Source organism: Anopheles arabiensis, chromosome 2 (genome assembly GCF_016920715.1).
Source record: "Anopheles arabiensis isolate DONGOLA chromosome 2, AaraD3, whole genome shotgun sequence".
NCBI lineage: Eukaryota > Metazoa > Arthropoda > Insecta > Diptera > Culicidae > Anopheles > Anopheles arabiensis.
This window is the reverse complement of record NC_053517.1, coordinates 80,483,179-80,504,904: the sequence shown is the minus strand read 5'-3', so window position 1 is coordinate 80,504,904 and position 21,726 is coordinate 80,483,179. Positions and strand designations below refer to the sequence as shown.

General features: G+C 50.2%; 5 protein-coding genes and 1 long non-coding RNA gene across 8 annotated transcripts; 4 read left to right on the top strand and 2 right to left on the bottom strand.

Moving 5' to 3' along the window:
* Positions 1–18: 18 nt before the first annotated feature.
* Positions 19–1,954, top strand: LOC120894650. Its single transcript, XR_005738218.1, has 2 exons — positions 19–260; positions 426–1,954. It is a non-coding gene; the product is annotated as an uncharacterized LOC120894650 (long non-coding RNA).
* LOC120894649 (WD repeat, SAM and U-box domain-containing protein 1-like) lies at positions 1,869–9,810 on the bottom strand. Of its 2 annotated transcripts, none has more exons than XM_040297364.1 (8): positions 9,272–9,810; positions 7,770–7,884; positions 3,456–3,655; positions 3,271–3,392; positions 3,118–3,207; positions 2,797–3,034; positions 2,370–2,701; positions 1,869–2,266 (listed from the first exon to the last, which is right to left on the bottom strand). In XM_040297364.1, the coding sequence occupies exons 1-8, from the start codon at positions 9,373–9,375 to the stop codon at positions 2,082–2,084; spliced, it is 1,386 nt and encodes a 461-aa protein (XP_040153298.1). In that variant the 5' UTR covers positions 9,376–9,810; the 3' UTR covers positions 1,869–2,081. The 2 variants fall into 2 exon arrangements, with proteins under 2 accessions (XP_040153298.1, XP_040153299.1); XM_040297365.1 differs by lacking the exon at positions 9,272–9,810 and adding an exon at positions 8,645–8,854.
* On the top strand, positions 5,183–7,941 carry LOC120894648 (anaphase-promoting complex subunit 5). The gene has a single exon (XM_040297363.1). The coding sequence runs from the start codon at positions 5,438–5,440 to the stop codon at positions 7,736–7,738; it is 2,301 nt and encodes a 766-aa protein (XP_040153297.1). The 5' UTR covers positions 5,183–5,437; the 3' UTR covers positions 7,739–7,941.
* A 592-nt stretch (positions 9,811–10,402) lies between the features above and the next one.
* On the bottom strand, positions 10,403–13,085 carry LOC120895913 (aspartate--tRNA ligase, cytoplasmic). The gene is given in 6 exon segments (XM_040299653.1): positions 10,403–10,902; positions 10,904–11,063; positions 11,149–11,383; positions 11,466–12,210; positions 12,344–12,469; positions 12,911–13,085. Coding segments are annotated over 5 exon segments (1,632 nt in total). The 5' UTR covers positions 12,449–12,469; positions 12,911–13,085; the 3' UTR covers positions 10,403–10,515.
* A 1,247-nt stretch (positions 13,086–14,332) lies between these two features.
* LOC120895080 (gamma-tubulin complex component 2 homolog) lies at positions 14,333–18,598 on the top strand. Of its 2 annotated transcripts, XM_040298097.1 has the most exons (7): positions 14,333–14,706; positions 14,849–14,998; positions 15,068–17,171; positions 17,239–17,382; positions 17,787–17,879; positions 18,259–18,410; positions 18,497–18,598. In XM_040298097.1, exons 1-7 carry the CDS (start codon positions 14,651–14,653, stop codon positions 18,537–18,539), a joined length of 2,742 nt encoding a protein of 913 aa, XP_040154031.1. In that variant the 5' UTR covers positions 14,333–14,650; the 3' UTR covers positions 18,540–18,598. The 2 variants fall into 2 exon arrangements, with proteins under 2 accessions (XP_040154031.1, XP_040154032.1); XM_040298098.1 differs by lacking the exon at positions 17,787–17,879 and having other exon boundaries at positions 14,334–14,706.
* Positions 18,599–18,832: 234 nt separating this feature from the next.
* On the top strand, positions 18,833–21,417 carry LOC120895081. The gene is made up of 7 exons (XM_040298099.1): positions 18,833–18,975; positions 19,048–19,336; positions 19,413–19,582; positions 19,652–19,837; positions 19,899–20,657; positions 20,721–20,913; positions 20,994–21,417. The coding sequence occupies exons 3-5, from the start codon at positions 19,427–19,429 to the stop codon at positions 20,538–20,540; spliced, it is 984 nt and encodes a 327-aa protein (XP_040154033.1). The 5' UTR covers positions 18,833–18,975; positions 19,048–19,336; positions 19,413–19,426; the 3' UTR covers positions 20,541–20,657; positions 20,721–20,913; positions 20,994–21,417.
* Positions 21,418–21,726: the final 309 nt, after the last annotated feature.

Below are 21,726 nucleotides of genomic sequence, written 5' to 3'. Positions count from 1 at the left end.
GGGGGGGGGAGTACAAGTGGTTCCACTGTACCGTACACGAACGGGGTGGTTTTGTGTGCAGAGCAGCAGGGTCCCGCTTTCGGAAGGCTATAGGAAGCTATCGCACCGGCACGTCAGCTCATTTCGTGTCGAAACGTGGTCGAAGTCACATTGCTCTGCGGGGTGGGACGATGTCACCTAGAGTGCCTACGTCGTTCGATCTGTCCGTGCAAGGGAAGCAGCGGTGGTCATGTCACCACATCCACCCAGACAACCAACCGGTCAGTAGCGATCGTTTGGCGTCGGGAGCAAGCTGGTTTCGTTGTGACGCCAAAGTGACTGTATGTGTGCGCGTGTGTGTGTATGTGTGACTGTGTGCGTGCACCCGTATGTGTGTACAGTTTGTGGCTGCCGTGGCAAAGGGGGTTCTGTTTTGTTTTTTTTAGGTAAATATTAGCCCAGCAAGCCCATCTTTTGCTCATCGATCCGAGCACACGGACGGGCGGACGGACCCGCAACGCATCAGCTTCACATGCACGCAACTGAGTGGACTGAGAAGAGGGTCCGTGACCGATCTTGTTTGTGTATTAACAGTACGGTTTGCGCATCGATCGTTCGGATAGGTTGCCATTAAGAACAACCTGGGGGCGGCCACGTTTTCTGCGGGTTGAAAAGGCGGTACAGAGTACGGTACAGGAAAGGGCTACGGGATTCACATCCCAAACGTGCGATGATGTAAGCGATCAATAGCTCATTGTACGCATTGGGCAGACACCTGTACGCAGTAGCTCTCTTCTCGGTGGTGGTGATGGTTGCCAAGTTCGATCGTACCAGGATCGCAATCGAATATGAAAATAAAGAGAGCTATCCGTCGACAGTAGGGATATAATTCACTGTCATGGAATTGCTCTCTTTATGTACAATTCGATATTCAACGTGCAACGTGCCGGAGGTGTCAACGTTGCGTCATTAAAGGGGGGGAGCGGGTCGTCTTCATCTCTCGCATTGATGGACCATGCCATGTGACCGCCATATGACGCAGAAGAAGAATGCCGCATTTATTGCACCTCAAATTTGATAAAAATCTATTTCCTAAATAGCGGGTGGACAAATCATAATGCAGCTGTAATGATGACCTTAATTTTATTTCTCCCAAAATGAAAACGCACGTGCTCTCGTGCACTCCAATTATTGTGTAGGTATGCGATCGGCCATTACTGTGACTTTCCTTCCCACGTGTACCGGGGAGGAAGAAGAAAAAGAAAAGAAAAACAAAACACAGCAAACAACAATAAATTCCTATTTTTCCCTGACTCCGTTTAGTTCAACAAGTTTGTAGGCACTTAAAATATCATTTATTTCAACCACACACAGTCCACTCTCGTTACGACGTGAGGGTACCCCCGGGGAGACGTATTACAATGTGAGTTGATTGTATGGCAAAAGAGAGAGAGAGAGACTACAAAATAGGATGGAACGGTGGGATGGGGGATGCAGGGGCGGCAGAAAGTCTCTTATCAGGCTTGTGTGGTTGCAGTTGTTTGCCTCTAATACCGGCACGAAAGTACAATGATTTAGCACGTTGTAGCAGTTGGAACATGGCGGGAAAGAAAGAGAGAGAGAGAGAGCGAGGAACTCATCAGGTGTTCCAAGGTGATCAGAACAGGAGCGGCATACGTGCGTTTGCTGGATCGCTAGATGTGTTAACGTGGCGCAATAGGTATCGAGAGTAGTCGCTCTATCGCACATCTTATCGCACAACACCGGCACTGGATCGCCCCCTTACAAGGGGCACACAGAGAGAAAGCGAGAGGACAACTGTACTGCAGGTGCTTTATCGATTGCTGCCTTTTTAACCATTAGAAGCAAAAAAACAACACACAATGTGCTGCAGTGTGTGCAATCGATGATGGTAACATTTTTATGTAGCAAAAAACGAGAAATTTTACAATAAAAATTACATTCCAACAGCAAACGTGTGTGGGTCACTTGTTTTTACAACCTCTCTTTGCTTAGCAAAATTGGAAATGATTATATAGCTAAGGCACAAATGCTAAATTGCTGGTGTTGGTATGACTGTTGGTTGGTGTTGGTACGATGATTCAGGGATTGTTCATCCCGGCTCCCGATTCGACGTCGAGCGACCGCATGTAGTCCTCGATCTGCTGCTTCAGTTTGCCATTTTCCACCAGCTCGTCGGTCGACAGTTCCAGGTTGGTCATTGGCGAGACGGCTTTCTCGCGGGAAAACCATTCCCAAATTGCGGACCGTTCGTACGTGAACCCGTCTGAGATGTGGGGAAAGTGAACAATAAAGAAACTTTATATTAATATTCCAACATTGTAGAGAAAAAAATGCCCTTTCAAAGAAAACTCCCCCCAAAACTCTACCTTCCGCGTAGACCGGATCCTTCATCAGCTCGTGCGTGATCGGACAGATAAACTCGAGCGGTATCTCGGACGTCTTCACCGCCAACGAGAACAGCAGCGAGCGTATGCCGGTTATGTGCGAGCCGACGCTTAGCCGGCTGGTCAAATCCCACACCACGATGGTGCGATCGTTCGACCCGGAAGCGATCACCGTCGAATCGCTATTGATTGCCAAACAGTTGACGTACCGCAGGTGCTCCGACAGTGTCTTGAGGCACGTGCCCTGCTGGTTCCAGATTTTGATCGTCTTGTCCAGGCTGCAGGAAAATAGCAGCGTTCCGGTTGGATTGAACCTACAGCAACCCAAAACCCGCAGCAAAAAAAAAAGAAACAGCGCCTCCATTGTAGGAAAATCCTTTCAATGCCTTACCGCTAGAGCGGGTCTTACCGTACGCAGGTGACGGAGCTACCGTGGGCCGAGATGGTTTGCACGCAGCTAGCATTCATCACCTCGGTACTGTAGATGGTCGACTGGCCGGCAAAGTGTTCCTGGGGGCTGGTGGGTATGAGCCGCGATCGGCGGCTTCGGTCGATGTTGCTTGGCATAAAGAAGATTCTCCAGATTTTGATGTAATGGTCCGTGCCGCACGTAGCGACTGTGTAAATTAGCGAACATTTGTCGGTTGCTGATCGGTGGTGTCGAGGGGACAGAAGAAGAGGTACATTGAAATTGTGGCCTTGAAACTCTGGCTTTATCAAGCGAACTTACGATCTGTGTGGACGATTTTGCAAAAATCCGCCGACAGCACTCCCATATCATGTGCGGCATCGATTGAACAGTCTGCCGACGAGAGATCTCCTGCGAAGAAAGAGACACACTTTATTTATATATGCACAACGCCATGACCTGCAGTGAACGTACCAGCAAAATCATTCTCAACAGCATACAGTCTCACATTGCCCAACGTGCATGCAGTCAGCAGGATGTCCGAGTCGCTTGAAAACGCCATCGTATGAACCGCCTCATCGTGTACCTTTACATGGCTGGAAAACGAGAGAGATTTTCAGTTAGAAGAGCACACGCAAAATCGCCATACAAAACTGTACCCCTTTAGGCTTTTATCCTGTCCCCAGATGCAAATCGAACCACTGTCGTCCGAGCTGACGATCGTCGATCCGTTCGGGCTGAAGATGCAGGCCCGGATCGCTTCGCCGCCCTCCTGATTGATCACATTTGAAATTTGGCCATTGCTCAGATTCCACAGTATCACTGTACCGTCGACGGAAGCGGATGCAAGCACGGCTCCCTGTGAAGAAAGTGACGCGCAAAAAAAAAACCGTTATATTTAGTAAATACCCATGCGCCACAGATTAAGGTCAAAGGACTGTAAACTTAAATATCCATAGTAAAAACGAGTCTTTATAGGAAAAGTCTTTATAGGCCGTCCACAAGCACAAGCTTCCTTTGGTAGACCCAAATTGAGGTGCCAGGATGGCGTGGAGGCGTCCTCCTTAATGGCCGGGATAACGGATCGGCAGACAAAAACGCGAGGCCGTTAAGGCCGGGGTGCATTGTCCGTACTCGCTAGTGTAATTTTAATTTTCACTACCGCATCTGGCGGCGGCTGGTAGAAGCTTTTTTTGATCATCGAGGGAATGGTCATGCCGTATCTCAAATTTAAGTAATTTTTTCACCGTTTTTTATGCGAAAATGGTTAACATACTTGCACAACATATTAACCTATCAATTACAAAGCTTTTACAGTCCTGTTAATTATTATTACCGGTCAATTCGCTGGCGCTGTGTTATTTCTTATGATTCCCGAAAGAGGGCGACATAGACAGTGTTTAGTGTGGTCAACGTCTACCACTGATCGGGTTGAGCATTCTCGAAGGATCTCGATCTAGGCTAAACGAAAGATGCAAGGTCACTCTTTCGTCAAAGCCCACGACAAGTAACAAGGATTTTTTAGCGTCTCTAACGAAAAAATAATTAATAAGACAGCATAAAAAAGCTTGTTTTAACTTAAAAAAATAATTACCAACTAGCGAAAGAAAGAATCCTGTTGCACTGTGTCCAGTTTAAGTAAAAAACATCGAGAAATAACATATTTTCTAAAGCGGCTCCAAATTGTTTGGCAAAATGCTTCGGTTAGCCGCCAGATGCGCTAGTGAAAATTGAAATTAATCTAGCGAGTACGGACAATGTACCCCAGTATTTATCGGTTTCTGACACTCCTGAGACATGCCAAGACCGCAATGCGGTTGTGGCGCCAGATAAGTTAGTATTTAGCTGTGCTTTTTCTTACAATATGTTTCGTCTAACTTAATATCTAATCTAATGAAAAAGCTCTCAAAGCGAAGAAAGCACCGTAAAGAAACCAACAGATGACGCCACCAGCTTTTTTTTGCTGTTTTTTGAATGCATCAGTTGTTTTCCGTCCGCTAAGCCTTTTTAGATTCCTTTTAGGTTGAGAGCTTGAGCCGTTTAGAACCCGTTTAGTGGTCGTTTAGTGGAGTTGTGGCTCTTGGATAGTAGTTTGTTTAGTACACAACTAAAATTTATTAATTTATGCGTGAATTTAACTCCGTGAGATGCAATTTGGATTAAGGCTACGTTATTGCTTGTTTGCCTCCATTCAAATAGCGCCGTTTTGTTTTCAATATTTGAGCAATCGTTTGCTGAAAGAATCGTGAATGCATTGAAGAAAATTAAAAAAGAATAATCAAATCAGTTTTTCCAATCCATTCTTTCAAAATTCAAATTTGCCTGACCTAACCTGACTGTTTTGCAAGAAGCCTTTTGCCAGCTGTCATTGCCGTCAAGCGCAATCGCGCCAAACGTCACAACACAAAACAAACGCCGGTTTCCAACGCAACGGTGCGCATTCCAACCCGCCCGGGAGGTTTTGTTATCGTGCTTATTGGCGTGTCCCTGATGGCTCAAACCCGATGGGCACACCTCCTAGCCCGTAAACTGTTTCAGTGAATCCATTATCAACACCCCAGAAAGTTCCGTACCTCCGCAGCACCCTTTTGTATCACGCCCTTTGAAAAACACCACATCTCCTCCACCGTGTGTCAACAACATGAGCAAAAAAGACTCGGAAAATGTGTGCTTCTGGCTGCCGAACCAGACCGCCGGCAAGATGGACGTACTGACGCCGCACAAAATGATCGTCGTGTTTCTCATCCAGGAGTACCTGCGACTAAAGAAAACAGTCACGGACGGGCAGGCGCACGCCGAGCAGCCGCACCAGATCGAGGTGAGTGCGGGCGACCGGAAGCGGTTCTGCATGCTGCTGCTGAAGCTGATCCAGTACCCCGACCTGCCGTACAAGGAGCTGTACGGGCTGCTGCTCTCCCCGGAGTACGGCGTCCATCCGGTGCATCTGGAGGAGTTCAAGAAGCTGATGAAGCTGCTGAAAACGGTCGGCATCGATGTGATGTTCGATCTGTACAACGAAATCGACAAGCTCATCATGGACAATACGGCCAGCTTTCAGATCGGCATCGTGGGCCTGTACCTGCGCAAAGTGTTCGTCACGATGGACCGGATGAGCTTTCACGAGATGAAGGACCTTTACCTGGCCACCATTGCGTACTACGACAAGGGCATGCACGCGATCCGGCTCGAGCCGGGGTCGGATGCGAACTACACCGACAGCGATAGTTTCCGGCAGCCGCCGCCAAACCAGTACACCCCGATCGAACCCTCCGACCATGGATCGCACTCGGCCAAGTGGTCGGTCAAACAGTCGGAGCTGTTCATCGCCCAGCAGAGCGCCCTGCTGAAGGAGAACGAAGCGAAGGCACTGCCGCCGAAGGAGCTGCAAACGCGGCTGAACGAAATCATCCACGATCGGCCGCACTGTTCGCAGGCCTACTTTCTCAGCTACATGAACAACGTGCGGGTGCGCGAGTTCTTCGGTGCGGTGCATGCGCTGCAGCGCGTGTTCGATCGCACCCCGTCGGCCGGTGCACCGCCGCCGGCCACCTCGGCGGGCGCATCGGAAGGAAAGGACTACCAGTACTCCAGCCTAAACCTGGCCATCCTGCACGCCGAGTTCGGGCACCCGCGGCTGGCCCGGGCCTGTTTGCGCGAGTGCGTCATGCTGGCGCAGGAAAACGGCGACCCGACCTGTTTGCAGCTGGCCCACGCCTGGCTGTCCCACCTGGAGGGCCACTGTATGCCGCTGCCGGACAAAACCACCAGCGGCAGTCTCTTCCATGCCACCTCGCTGCACATCCTGTCCCACCTGCGGCAAGGGTCGATTGCGGGCCGCCACCCATCGGAGCTGTTCGGGCTGCTGATGGTAAACGATCTGCTCAACTGTCAGCGCTCGATGATGGACCTGGTCGCGACCGGCATTGCGGAACGGACCGCACTCTGGACGGTGTACGGCAAGCACGAGCAGGCATCGCTCTGCGCCCAGCTGCTGCTTAACGTCGAGCTCAAATCGCTCGACAAAACGTACAACGGGAACGGCATCTGCCAGGTGCTCTGTGCGCTGGTCGTACGGCTGGCACATCTGGGCGAGTTTGGGCACGCGCTCGTAGTGCTCCAGCACGCCAAGCAACGGTTCCCGCGGTACCCGCAGTCCCGCGACTGGCACCTAACCGACCATTACGTGAGCGTGCTGCGTGCCCTCTACCGTGGTCGGTTTGCCGAAGCGAACGCCGAATGTCAGCACCTGCACTCGTACGACCCGCACCTGGCCCTACTCCAGTTCGCGCACGTCGCGCTGGGCAGGCAGGACTTTGGCACGGCGGAAACATTCCTCGTCCAGCTGCTGGCGGACGAAGCGCTAGCCCCGCTGGTGCGCATCCGCGCGCTGCTACTGTCCGCCAACGTGCACATCCACAACGGGCAGGCGAAAGCGTTCAACCAGCTGAACGCCGCCCAAATGTACGCCCAAAAGTATCATCTACAGTACGAGGAGGCGCTGGTGAATCTGCACCTGGCATACCTGCTGCTGACGCACCTGCACGCACCGAAGCAAGCGTTCGCTGCGCTGAAAGCCGGCCTGGAGACGATCCTTGCCAACGGACCGCTTTACGATCGGGCCCGTGCACTGTTCCTGTTTGCCCGTACGCTCGTCGAGATGGAGCGACACGGGGCGACAGATGGGGAGGAGGGTGGGGAGGAGGCCGCCGCCACCGCGGCACAACTGCAGCAGCTCACGACCATGCTGCCAACGTTCGAGGAAGCGGTCGAAATGTTCGAAAAGCTCGAATGCTACAGCAAGGCGAAGGATGTGTACGTGTACCTGGCGCGGACGTACCACGAGCTCGGTGCGGTCGAGAAGCGCAACCGGTACTCGTACCGGTACCGGCTGCTCGAGGAGCAGTACCCAACGGAGCGCCAGTACCTAAATGTGTTTCTGTGAACCGCCGACGCGTGCATTTTGTTGCTCTTACCTTCGGCGACACGCGTACACTCGTCACTCCGTACCGGTGGCCGAGCAGGGGCGAGAATGGTTCTTCCCGGTAGCCGCTACCCGCCACCCAACGCCACACACGCACCGTTTTGTCACTGTATCGGGAGGAAAGAGAGAGTTAAATAAAACGAAAATGCATTAGTCACGAGCAATTGCGTCGTCCCAAGGCACTTATTTCTCAAAAAGCACATACAGACTAGTGATGGGTAAAGTTAGCAAAAATCCGGAGTCGACTCCGATCCGAATCCGAATAATTTCGGAAATGGACACTGGAAGATAGGTCCGCCCAGCATTATCCGGAGTCGTGCGAAATCTCCCGGAGTTCCCCCGAGTCGTTCGGAGTCGTCTGGAGTCGGAGTCGTCGTAGTCGGAGTCATCCGCAGTCGTTCGGAGTCGCCCGGAGTCGGTCATCGAAACAAAGGCCTGTATACAAAACGAAATGAAATGCCTGATCACAATCACATTACACCGGACGGCTCCTGTTGACTCAGGCCGACTCCGAACGACTTTGGACGACTCCGAATGACTCCGACTCTGGTCGACTACGGCCGACTCCGGCCTTCTCCGGCCTACTCCGGACGACTCCGGCCAACTCCGAACGACTCCAGGCGACTCCGGGCGACTCCGAATGACTCCGGGGTGGAACTCGGGGTGGAACTAGTGGTTCAGATTTTGACGGAGTCGAAATCGGACTAACAATAGCCAGAGTCGGATCGGAGTCGTGGGTGGGCTCCAAAGAGCACATCACTAATACAGACGACACAGTGGGAAGGAGGACAGCAAGGTGGTGACGGTAATGAACCTAATGTGTGCCAACCGATGCCATAACTCATCATCACCGGTAAAAGCTCGCACCTTTCGAGATGTTTATCGGGTGTGTGCATGACAATTGAAACACATTGAAGTTGATTCGCTCGATAATGTTATTTTAAACTTTTTACACAGCAATTAAGCTAATAGAAATGATTTAATCCATTTTTTCCTTGATTTGTTTTCATTTGTGACATCTTTCTTCTACATTATTTTGCCGTTTTTTCCCACCTTTTATGCATCAGATCATTCTGCAAGGAAAGCATTCCCAGCCTACTGTGTTAAGCAAACAGTCGAAACAAAGGCGGCCAGCGTGTCCAGTGCACACCTTACCTCATTACCACCTGCACCATCTTCCCGGGTGGTGGTTTGGCATGGATTGGCGGGAAAAATGGCAAAAATATCGATTCTAACGGTTCGAAAGCAAATGATGAATAATTAAACCCCGAAGTCGATGAGAACAGCCGATCGATCCTCGGTGCATCATTGATACACGAATGGCATATCAGTGTGTGAGCGAGCGGTGCCATATTTTTCGAGCATTCATTAGCATTCGGAGTCATGGGAGACGTTGGGACGGTATAGGGGTTAAGTGGGAAAACGAGGAGAGAGGGGGAAATGCTAAAAATAATTGCAGCCTAATGCATAATGATCGATCCAGCGGCGTCTTACCTTGACCCTGTCACCAGCAGCGCATTACCGTAGAAATCGAGCGACGTCACGTCGCTCGTGTGAGCAGTTAATTTTTGAAGAATGGTCGTCTTGGCCGCACTCATTGCACAGGCAAGAGGTGTAGATAAAATAGCACGATAGATTATTACACACCTATTGGCACACGAAATTTCTTCTATCTACTGCTTGTCGAGCTGTAAGAGAGCTGTTTCTAATTGGAGTGTTATTGCTCTACCTTTGCTATGCTCTTTCCTATCTTATCGCATCACTAGAAGAATAAAAAATGGGCACACTAGCAGCACAAAAACACAGCCAAACACCCACAGTCACAAGTAACAGTGACACCTTTTCGTAATATATCCACTCTTGGCTCACGATTGACACAATCTCCTAATAAGCGAGCGGAACATCCGGTTCGCATGAGCACGCGACCGGTTATGCCGTGAGGACGACGATATGGTACATCCTTTCTCCCAGAAGGGTTTTTGTTTTGATTAAGCTTCACCACTCCCCATCCAAAACCTTATCGCGCTACACCCCAAAACCCCCAACACACAAACACACATTTGATTGGTGTTAGCTGGAGTTTGCCTTAGTGTGCGGGTTGATGCTTGTCATTCTATGTGTAGCTGCACACACATACGCATGCCTATGGACTAATACTAAACTACAGATTTCCCATGGCCCCCTTGCCGTACTAAGATGTGTAAGGGAGGTAATGGTAATGAGCACCTGTTGTTTGGCGTCCTTTAATGCACCATGCGGGGTACATAAGCATGCGGACGGCGCATGTACGTACATGGCTAGCTGTACTGCACTACTGTCCACCAACACAGGCATGCGGACTATGTTGATGTTAGTAACCCAGTAGCTGATTACTTTCAAAACAAAGCATGCGCTGCTGTGCTTTCGGATTGTTGTTGTTTTCGAACTTTCATCCCTTCTAAGGGGGAGGGCACTTGCTTCCAGCGAACCAACTTCTTCATTTAAGGCTGTGTAAGTTAATGGTGCAGGTTTATTGCCTCCTGTTCCTTTTTTTTATTCCTTATTCCATTCGTGGTTGCATTGTTTGCCTGTTTTGCCAATCAGTCGTTTTCGATATTCTTATCCAAGCCAATCCACCCTTCGTGCGCGTTTTTTGTGTCTGTCTTTTAAGTAACAGCAAACGGGGGTTTTCCAATTCTCTTTGCACTGCCGAATGTGTGCGCTTTTGTCGACGACGACGACGACGAACCCCCACCACCCTAGGGTGTTAATCGTTTCGGGTCGCGCGGGAACATGGACGTTTTGCGGATGTTGTCCAGCCCGAGGTAGAGCATCACGACCCGCTCCATGCCGATGCCGCCGCCGGCGTGCGGCGGACACCCGTACCGGAATGCGTCGATGTACGCGGCAATCTTCGACAGATCGATACCGTGCAGCTTGGCCCGCTCGATCAGATACTCGGGATCGTGTATTCGCTGCGCGCCGGACAGTATTTCCTCCCCGCGCATGAACATGTCGTACGAGTTGGAGTACTTCGCGTTCGCCGGATCCGGCATCGTGTAGAACGGGCGCACCGCCAGCGGGAACTTGTCCAGGATGTAGAAGTCGGTGTCGTACTTGGCCTTCACCAGCCGGCCGAGCAGCTTTCTCGCTCGGCGTGGACAGGTCCTCCTCGTCGTCCATCTGCACGCCCGCCTCGCGCAGCATCGCGACGGCCTGCGCGAACTCGAGCTTCAGCGGCGGCTCCAGGAACTTGAACGGTTCCACATTGTACTGCTGCCCGACGGCCGCAATCTCTTTCGCGTAGCTGTAAAAGAAAAGAAAAGAACGGATTAACACGTCAACAGGCAGACCGCGTTGGAACATTTGGCGCGCGCGCTTGCTACACGTACTGGTCGCGTAATCCTTTAAACATTTCCGTGAACGTGTTTCCGATCGTGTCGAGCACTTCGTGGTAGTGGTACTTGAACGCCATCTCCAGATCCAGCCCGACAAACTCGGTCAAGTGCCGGTGAGTGTTGGAATCTTCCGCCCGGAACACGGCCCCCACCGTAAACACCTTGTCGAAGTCGGCAGCGATCGCCATCTGTTTGTATAGCTGTGGCGACTGGGCCAAGTAGGCGGAATCTGTGAAATTTACCACAAAAAAAGGTTATTAATAACTTCATAAACAATCGTACAAACAAACGGTGCGCACGCACACACGTACCTTTAAAATAGCTAACCGTAAACACGTTCGCGCCACCCTCGCTGGCCGCCGAAATGATCTTCGGCGTGTGTATTTCGGTGAAGCCCTTCGCCGTCAGCACGTCGCGGAACAGCTTGCAGACGCCCGCCTCCAGCCGGAAGATGGCCTGGTTGGCCGGTGTGCGCAGATCCAGCACGCGATTGTCCAGCCGCGTGTCCTGGTTGACGCGAATCTTGAGTGCTTCCGGATCGTCCGACTTTTCCGGCCGCGACGCGTCCTCGATCTGTAGCGGCAGCTGCGCCTTGGCCGCCGACAGCAGGAACAGCTCCAGCACGTGCAGCTCGAGCGTCTGCTCGGTGCACGATTCGATCCGCTGCTCCACCGGCACCACCTTCGCCTTCAGATCGATGATGCTTTCGCGCGGTATGCTGCCGGAAAACTTGACCATCTGCTTCGACACCTGCTCGTTCACGGCCAGCAGGCACTGCACGGTGCTGCTCTGCTGGCGCAGCACCAGGAAGCACTGTTTGCCCTTGCAGCGGGACGTGTGCACCCGGCCCCGTACCCACACCAGCGCATCCTTCTGGCAGTGGGACAGATCGAACACGTTGACAAACACTCGCTCGGCACACTTTTCGGCACTCTGTATCATCGGCATCGTACCGTACCGGCCTGCCGATTGGTCGACACCGTCGGCACCGGTGTCGTCAGCGCCCGCTCCCCCCGTACCTGCGGCAGCCGCTGCCGCTGCCTTATGTTCCGCTTTCTGTGATTGAAGAGAGGGGGGGAGGAGAATGAGTTTGATATTATTACATGCGCACTCGCTATCAACCGGCAATGATGCAATGCTGGTGCAACATTTCCAGCAAGGTGAGCCAACACCGCCAACGATTGCTTACCTTTGCCGCCTTCTCCGCATCTTTGGCTGCCTTTTTCGCGGCCTTCTTCGATGTTGCTTCCGCACCGGCACCAACCGGCTCTTCCTTGATCGTCTCGGTCACCATCGTCTCTGTTCAGAGTACCGTCTAGGTTGCGTGAAGATTCATAAATATACCGATGGTTGCCAAAAAAAAAGAGAGAGGAAAAAACGATCAAGTACACTTAATTAGAGGAAGTACGCGAATAGAATTCGTGTGTCGTCATGCGGTGTGTCACTCTGCCGTCTGATGAGGAAGTGGCACGGAACGGCTCTCCTAAATCTAGCTTGCATAATGTGATACACGCACACCTTCTCTGCGTGTTCTGCTTAATTCTTGTTAAGAAAACCGCTCTTCTCGCTTATCGCTTTCATGCGGCCACGAGTGCACCCATGCTTATCGCTTTTTGGGGAGATACTCGAAAGCTGTAGACTAGAAGAGCTAGGCAAAAAAACACCCGGCTTCCTACGCAAAACTTAACCTCGTGGAGATTTGCAATCGCTGTGCACTGGGTATACCAATAAATATTGTTCTACTGTATTAACTCACCTGCAAAACACAACACTTTGTAGGGAAACACAACTTATAAAAACGCACTTTTTGATTACAGTCGGCCGCAATGCTCTCGCATTTCCAATGGTGAGCGCAGGAGGACGAAAAATTGCATCAAGTTCAAGGAGGCTAGCACACCACGTCGTTTGACGTTTCGGCTCGTTCGTGGAAGTGTTTAGGTGCGAGTGGGAGAAGAGTGAGGCAATTCCCAATGGACAAAATTCGACTATAAGCCGCTGAGCCGACATTTATTTTCTATCGTTCGGAGTAGTGATGAGTTCAGATGGCAAGACTCCGAACATTTTGGAATCGTCGGCCGGATTCGGAATCGTCTTGTCTCTGAAGCCGAAGCCGAAGCTCCTCGGTGTCGTAATCGGCTAGAAATTGTTTTATATGACGAATGGCTTTATTCGAAATTCATTTTTTTCAAATGTTGTTTTTCCAAGCACCACAGATCCACTAAACGACTCCTAAATGGGGTGTAACGAGATCTCAAGCTTTCAGTCTTTAGGGGCGCCACAAATGTGGTCTCTACTTTTTTTAAATAATACGCAACACGCTTTGCGAACTACGTTTCACAAGAGTTCGATTTATTCGTAATTTTTCTAGCGCTAAGCCGCGGAACGGCGAATTCGGGAGAGACGTGAAAATATTTGTTACTCGGTTGAGAGTGGTTGGAGAAGAGAATGTATTGGTTAAGCCGGACGGATATGCGCGTGTCGGTGTTGAAACGTTTAGGACGAGAGAGAAAGTGTATGGAGCAGGCCACCGTTTTTATAACTGCGATGAAGCATGCTGCCACTGTTTGTCCTACTCTAGCTTTGTGTGCAGTTCCTGCCTACCTAGCCCGTTAAACATTTTTGGTCGGTAGTTCTAGGTGTGCGCACTAGATGGCGCTCTGGTCGCTACAAGTCTAAAAGGGATATTAAGATACAGTAGAACGTCGATTATCGGTTAATCGATTTCCACGGATAATGGTCCAAGAAATGTCACGGAAATACAAGGACCGGAAATTCGCGGTCACGGAATTCCGCCTGCTGTCAAACCTATGTACAAAGTGTCAACGGCAACTTTCCCGAATTGTCATACATTTTCAGTATGCGGAATTCCGTTGCCGCGAATTCCGGTCCGTGTATTTTTGGCCTCATATTCATATAAAAAATATAAAATTTACAGGTTTCGACAAATTTCGTTATTCGACAAATTTGTGGATAGTGCATCCACTAAAACACTAGTATTGCAACAGTATTGCGTGTTCAGATACTTCCAAAAACAATTTGCGAAACAACGTTGGTCATTTTTTATTTACGACCCAACGCATTTTTGTCATTTGGGAGAATTTTTTGTTCATTGGGAATTGTTACCGTCCTGTCAGTATCAGGGCTGATTCGAAAGCTTCAGAGTAGCAGGCCAAATTTTGAATTAAACTCTTTGCCGAGAAAAACACTCCCCGGAAAAAGAGGAAAAACTACAAAAGGCTTCATTTCCCCCCATATAATTCAACGCATCACTTCAAAAATAGCATTTATACCTCAAATTCCCTTCCCAAAATAAAGTAAAACTGTTTGACATTCCGATGGTAAACGGCCAACGGCGTTCTATGTTGTCAGTGCGCCAGTCCTGTTGTTGTTGGTAAATTTTCCTGCGAACGCTCCGCGCTTTCATCGTCGCGGCGCTTAATTTTCACAAAAACTTCTCACACCCCGGAACTTGCCGAGCGTTGGCGTATGCACTGTGATGTCTACAGAAATCGTGGCCAAGAAGCTGCTTGCTGAACTAGTAAAAAAATCGGGGTAAGTTGATTTCTCCGAACGCGACGACCCCCCGTTCCGTGGTGATGCTCAAGTGAAGGCAGCGGATAAACAACACGCGCGGATGGAGGAACAAACAATAGACCAGCTGGCGCTGTTCACGTTCGTACCGGTTTCTTTACAGCCTCACCTACACTACGGACAACATAGTGACCATATTCCTCAATCGCGATGGCAAATACAGCAGCAAGCGGCTGGCTACGCTTCTGGCGCAACTCTTCAAACCCTTCCCCAACGGGAGCAAGTACGTGGACATGTACGCACCTGCTAATACGTACGTATGCCGAGCCGCCGCCTGTGCGTGGATGGCTCCAACTAACCCGCCGCTTGGTTAACCTTGCAGGAAAGAGTCATATCCCGCCCTGGTGATGGTGCTGAACCGATTTGCGAACGATTTAAAAACGGCTCACGCGGAAAAGGCTGCCGCCACTGTCGCCTCCGCCGCTGCCACCGTCGCGGCGCAGGAACAGTCGATAAAGTCGGACACGTCGGGCACGGCCGTGCCGACCGTCAGCTCGGAACCGGTGCACAAACGCGTATCGCTGTTCGAAAGTCCGCCCCTCTCCTCCACCCGCATCATCCCCGACCAGGTAACGCCGGAAAATGTGCAGGAAATAAAGGAGAAGCTCGTGCAGGCCACGTCCAATCCGGCGAGCAACCGGCTATCGTCCTCGACGTCGCTCCCGCCGGGCAGTATGATGGCGGCGCATCATCACCACAACTATCCGTCGCTGAGCCGCCCGGCAGGGTTCGAGTTTTCGCACCGCAAGGCACCGATCGTGTCGTGGAACTTCAACTACGACGAGCTGTACCCGCTGCAGAGCAAAGCGAACGTGGCCGCCATCCCGGTCGCGTCCCAGGAACCGATCGTGCTGAAGGAGGTGCTGAACTGTCTGATCGGCATCAAGGGTACGCTGATTACGCCCCGCAAGGGGGCCACCACGCTCGACCCGGACGGTGCGCTGGCGGTGGAGTTTCAGCTCTCCAACCAGCTGACCGAATCGTGCCGCGATATGGTGGTGGAGGTGTTGCCGCTGGCCGCAAACTACTCCGCCGTACAGTCGTTCATCGAGGGCGCGAGCGTAACTGAGGGTGGGGTCGTGCTGCAGGCCCTCCGCTCCGTGCTGAAAACGATCATGACCGACTACTACCTGTCGATCGCGCAGCTCGACGATTTGCGGTGCCGCCGGGGGCTCAGCCTGCAGCGGCTGATCCAGTTCCTGAAGCCCGTCTACCCGACGATGGAGGAGCTGGCAGCGACGGTGTCCGAGATCCGGCGCAGCAATGCCCGGGGCGGTCAGGTGCTGTCGTTGCTGCACGACCGCATCACGGCCAAGAGCGGGACGAACCACGCGCAGAAGGTGCTGGTGCATCTGGTCGAGTCGGCCGCGGCGCCGTTCATGGAGATGCTGGAGCTGTGGATCTACCGGGGCGTCATTAACGATCCGCAGCAGGAGTTTTTCATCGACCACAGCTCGATGGAGCTGACCGAGAACGAGCTGGTCGACTACTGGGAGAAGCAGTACACCATCCGGAACGAGAAGGTGCCGTGCTTTTTGGCCAAACACGCGGACATCATACTGCGCACCGGCAAGTACCTGAACGTGGTGCGCGTGTGCGGCGGGGCCGAGTTTCAACCGGGCAATGCGAACGGCGGCGGCGGCGGCGGCGCAACGACGACCGATCTGCTCAACGCGTCGAGCGCGACGGCCCGGACCACGACCGCGGTCAAACGGCTGCAGTACGCACACTTCGACCAGTCGTACCTGGACGAGATTGAGGAGGCGTACAATTTCGCCTCTTCCTCGCTGCTGAATCTCATCATGAACAAGTACGATCTGATGGGCCGGCTGCTGTCCGTCAAGCGCTACTTTCTGCTGCAGCAGGGCGACTTCATCACCGAGTTCATGGACGCGGTCGAGGAGGATCTGCGCAAGAGCGTGGACACGCTGCACCCGATCCGGCTGGCCAACCTGCTGGACGTGACGCTGGGGCTGTCGTCCGCCAAGTACGACGAGTATCATGACGATCTGAAAACGATGCTGCTACCGTACGGCATCGTGACGCAGATCTCGAAAATCGTCAACAACGAGGACGCGTTCGTGGACACGCTGAGCGACACGTCCCAGCTGAAGGGTATCGAGTGCTTTACCTTCACCTACAAGGCGCAGTGGCCGGTGTCGATCGTGCTGAACCTGTGGACCATCTCGAAGTACCAGATGATCTTCCGGCAGCTCTTCTACCTGAAGTACGTCGAGCGCATCCTTTGCCGGGTGTGGATCGCCAACAATGAGACGCGCCAGTTTGCGCCGAACCCGGCCAAGCTGTACCGGTCCGCGTTTACCCTGCGCCAGAAGATGCTGATCGCCATCCAGAGCTTCGAGTCGTACATGATGATCGAGGTGATCGAACCGAACTGGCACATTTTTTACCAAAACATGAAACAGGTAGGAGATGGGTTTGCATTAAATTAAAGGGGCATATTTAAAGATTTTCTTTTTAAACCGTTTGTAGGTCAAAAACATTGATGATGTGCTGAACTATCATCAGGACTTTCTGGATCAATGTTTGAAGAATTGCATGCTTACCGAGCCCGATTTGCTTAAACCGATCATCAATCTATGCAATATATGCATCAAATTTTGTGACTTTCTAGCGGTAAGTAGAACTGGTTCCATTTTAGTAATTGTTACTCGTACACGGAGCGGATTATTACGTTTTTTTTCTTCTTCACGATCAGTGTTCGAGGATGGAATGATTCTAAATGTTTTCTCAATCTTCTCTCTTTCTCCCTCTTGTTCTCTTTTTCTCCTTCGTCCTTATGGCTCTTTCTTTTCGGCATTTTGTTTGGTTTTGCATTTGATTGGAATGCATTTTTTCAATTTAAAATGAACTTTTCCGTGATAATGTTTTTGCTTCCGTTTTTTGCTAATTAATTAATGCTCCCTACGGTGCATTGGCGTATGAGTTATGTTTTGTTGTTGGTTTTTTTGTGGCATTTATGTTTCGCCCTGGTTTGCTTGCGCAAAACTTGTGCAACAAATTAATACTAAATTAAACAGGAATCACAGCGCCATTTTGTCGATGCAGAACTAACATGCATGCTCGCGTCCGGTGACGACTGCTCACTGTCTTCCGAATCCGATTACGAACAGGTACAGATAGCAATGGTGTTAACCGATACGTGTAGCGCAATCGTAGCGAAAACTCTCCATCCCATAAACGACAAATTACTAACCAACGCATGAACGCATCGCTGCGCCCCATACAGTTGCTAACCCTCTCTTTCACGCGAAATAATAGTCGCCGACACGCAAATTGAAGGATATGAGATTTTTTTGAATTTTTCCAAACAAATCATCACTGTCCTCTGAACATATGTTTGGTTTTTGAGGATGTTTTGGCAACAAAAAGCTAAAAAATGTAGATTCTTCAGCCCAGCAGCTCACCCTTCACTTGTTGTGGATCATACTGGCGCTTCATCTTAACCGTGCCTTTTATTATACTAATATAAACGTTTGCATCTTCTCGCAGACCGCAACTACCATGGCACCGACGGAAACGTTCTCGGAGCGGGTGGAACAATTTCGCCACGATTTTACCGACCAGCTCATGACGCTGCTGCGCAAGATTGCGGACGTTGCGACGTTAAGCACCTCAGAACGTTTTATCAACCTCATTTACCGGTAAGTAGAAACCATCAGCGAATGTGAGATGAAGAATTTGGACCTGTTTTTTTATTAACACTCTATGTAACCCCATTCACCAACAGAATCAACTTCAACTCGTACTACAGTGAGACGAACGAAAACTAGAGGAAAGGTAACCCACCATCTGTGAGCAAAAAGGAAGGAGGAAAAAAAGTACAACTCTTAAAAAAAAAAAGCATCCCCACTTGCCAAACTCTGTCCAGCACCTAACACAGCCGCCCGTGTAAAGCACCTTTCCTTATTTCCGTTAGAGTATGCATAAAATAAATTAATATTTTTTGTTAAAAAGCCGTTGCATTCAAATTCTGTCCTCCACGCTATCGTACGCGATGTGACACAAGTGCGCAGGCACGCTGACATTTGAGTGGAGTTGAAAACAGAAAGAAAGAAAGAAAGAAGAAATCTGACACATGGTTTGGGCTTGTTTTGGTTTCGAGCGTAAAATCTCCCGCAAGTTCGCTTGGTCGCTGTGGTTGGCCGTGATATTGGCTGGCTGCTTGTTTTTTCCTTCTGAGAGCCACTTTCTGAAGCCAGTAAGACGGTAAGATTAAGGGTTTGTACTTACATGTTGTGTTGTAATTTCATCAACTAACCTTTCCTCTGTCCGCTGCAGAGAACGAACAAGCCGACAAGATGCCGTTTTCGTGCTGCTCCGCGTCGTTCTGCAAAAACAATCGCTACAACGTAAACAGACGCGGGCTAGACATTACGTTCCACACGTTTCCACCGCTGAACTATCACAACGTGAGGCAGTGGATCGAGTTTTGCCAGCGCGAGGAAGATTGGCTGCCGAACAAACACTCGGTACTGTGCTCGGCACACTTCAGGGACGATGATTTTCAGATGAACAACTGTCCGATCATCAAGCAAGGGCAAACGGTTGAGACATCTCAAGGGTTATGGTATGTGGGATGAGGTGTACAGTGCAACTTTTTATGTGGTGTTACAAGCGTTTTTGTCATTTCGTTCCCGTTTCAGCCGTTCCTTCCGTCATGAGCCGTCCGCCGATTACACTGTCCAAGCGTCAAAAGCTTGACGAGGTGCGGATAAAGCTGCTGGCCAATCTTTACAACAAGGATGAGCACAATACAGGATCGGAAAATGATCACACGTACAGCGAGGCGAAGACGGACGAGCCGGAACAGAGGGTATGGGAAGTGAGGGAACGGGATGTAACGGATGGTTTTATCACAACGTGTTTCGTTTTGCGTCGACAGGATCCTTTGAATGGGTGTAAGAAGAGTATCTACTTTTTGCAACGATATCCCAACGTGTGCGCATTCTGTTTGAGACTAATGGAAGACGATTCGGTGTTCCTGCCGCTGGGGCACTTCCACGACTCGCTGGAGTGCACCATCGAGCAAAAGCTGGATGAAATAACTGGCGATCCGATGGATCAAGAGGTATGGTGCGACAAAGCTCATTCCCATTGGCGTTAGTTAAAATCATTCATGCTCGTTTTAGGACCGAAGCGATGTGCAAAACCTGCTCCCCGACAAGGTGTGTGAAGAATGTCTAGAAACGCTGATAAAATTCCACCAGTACCAAAGACAGCTGGATTGCATGAAGAAATTCAGCACCAGTATTGCACACCTGCTGCACGGCAATCCGAACCCGTTGGAAAATCTGTACCAAGACCAGGGTCCTTATCTGGTGAACATACTGCGCAATCTGGATATTGCTCAAGGCAAGCGGATAAACCAATCGCTGGAGCAGGTGCTGGAAGAGGTGACATCGTACGGGCAGGATAAGCAGAACCTACCCATATACGCGGAAGGTCCAGCGGATCCGCGATCGTTCGACCAGAGTTCTAGCACGGACGATGCACTGTCAGAGAGTATGGACATATGCGACGAAAGCGGTGCAACCGGGCCAGCAGTGTACAAGTCTCCCGGTACGGCACGGTCCGGCGAACGGACGCTAGAAATCTATGAAGTGCCGCACGGCAATTCACGCAAGCGGTTGGCTGAAAAGAATGAGACCCAAAAGCTGCACACCTGCCCGTACTCTACGATCTGCCAAAAGTGGTTCCTCACGGAAGAGGCCGTGCAGCAGCACATCAAGGGAGGAGCACAAATCGTTCGATTGTCACATTTGCGGCAGTAAGATAGCGTTCTACGATCTGTACCAGAAGCACATGGAGAGTCACACGATTGCGCGCGCCCTGCTGCGGTCTCACAATCGAACGAGAGCGCTGTCGGAATCGATAAGCAGTGTAATAAGGTAATGGAAGGGTGTTTTAAAGCAAACAATTATTAATGTGATGGCCACTCCCTCTGTCCACAGTGATGAATCGAACCAGCTGGAGCAGAAGAAGCGACCCAAACCGACCGGCAATTATGTGTGCGGAACTTGCCTTGGTGTGTTTGTGGACGATCAGGATTTCAGCAGCCATCGGTGTTCCTTAGCATCCAGCACAAAGCTTGCAACGCCCCAGGATATTTTGCTGTCCAAACGAAACAGAAACTTTACAATCACGGTAAGCAGCCTACCCAAGGTATCAGAAACATTACAATTGCCCATCATACTAATTGTGATCTGATTTTTTTTCTGTTTCAGCCTGAACATGCTCTAAGTGCTACTGCTGGATCGAAATGTATTGCGAGTAAAACTTTCTTCCCACCCGTTGTTACTGCAAACCACAGTAATGACAACAGCGTCAAGTTACTTGACATCGAAATTCTCCATCAAGAGCATTCGGCAGCAGAATCGGAAGAAAACGATTGAACTGAACGGATGTTCGCGTCACGATGGGTTGTCCTGTCCTGTGATTGATAATCAAATCAAAAATCGACTAGGAAAAGGGCCACAAGAATTGCAACAATATGAAATGTACAATGTAAAAACGCTGAATTCGCTTAGGATTCCATGAATTATTACTTTTTTTTACTAGCGCCATTAATAATTCTGATTTCTGATTGTGAAATATATAATATTTTTGTAAATAATAAAATAAAAAAGGCAAATATTTACAAAAATGTTACTGCTTAGTATTTAGAATTGATTCAAACACGTGCGTGCTTCCATGTTTTACGCGTGAGCGCAATCGCGCTCAAAGTTTCGATTAAATTTATACTTCTATTCAACGGACGACACAATATCGAACATCAAATGCTTAGTTTTTGATATCTTAATTAGTTTCATTAATTTTTGTTGAATATATTATGCATTTCGTAATACGCAACCATTTGCGTGACAATTACGCAGCGAAGAGGCAATCTCAACGGTTTGTTTGGGTTTAAAATAAACGCACACCAATACAATGACGCATCAAGCTGTATAGAACAAATGC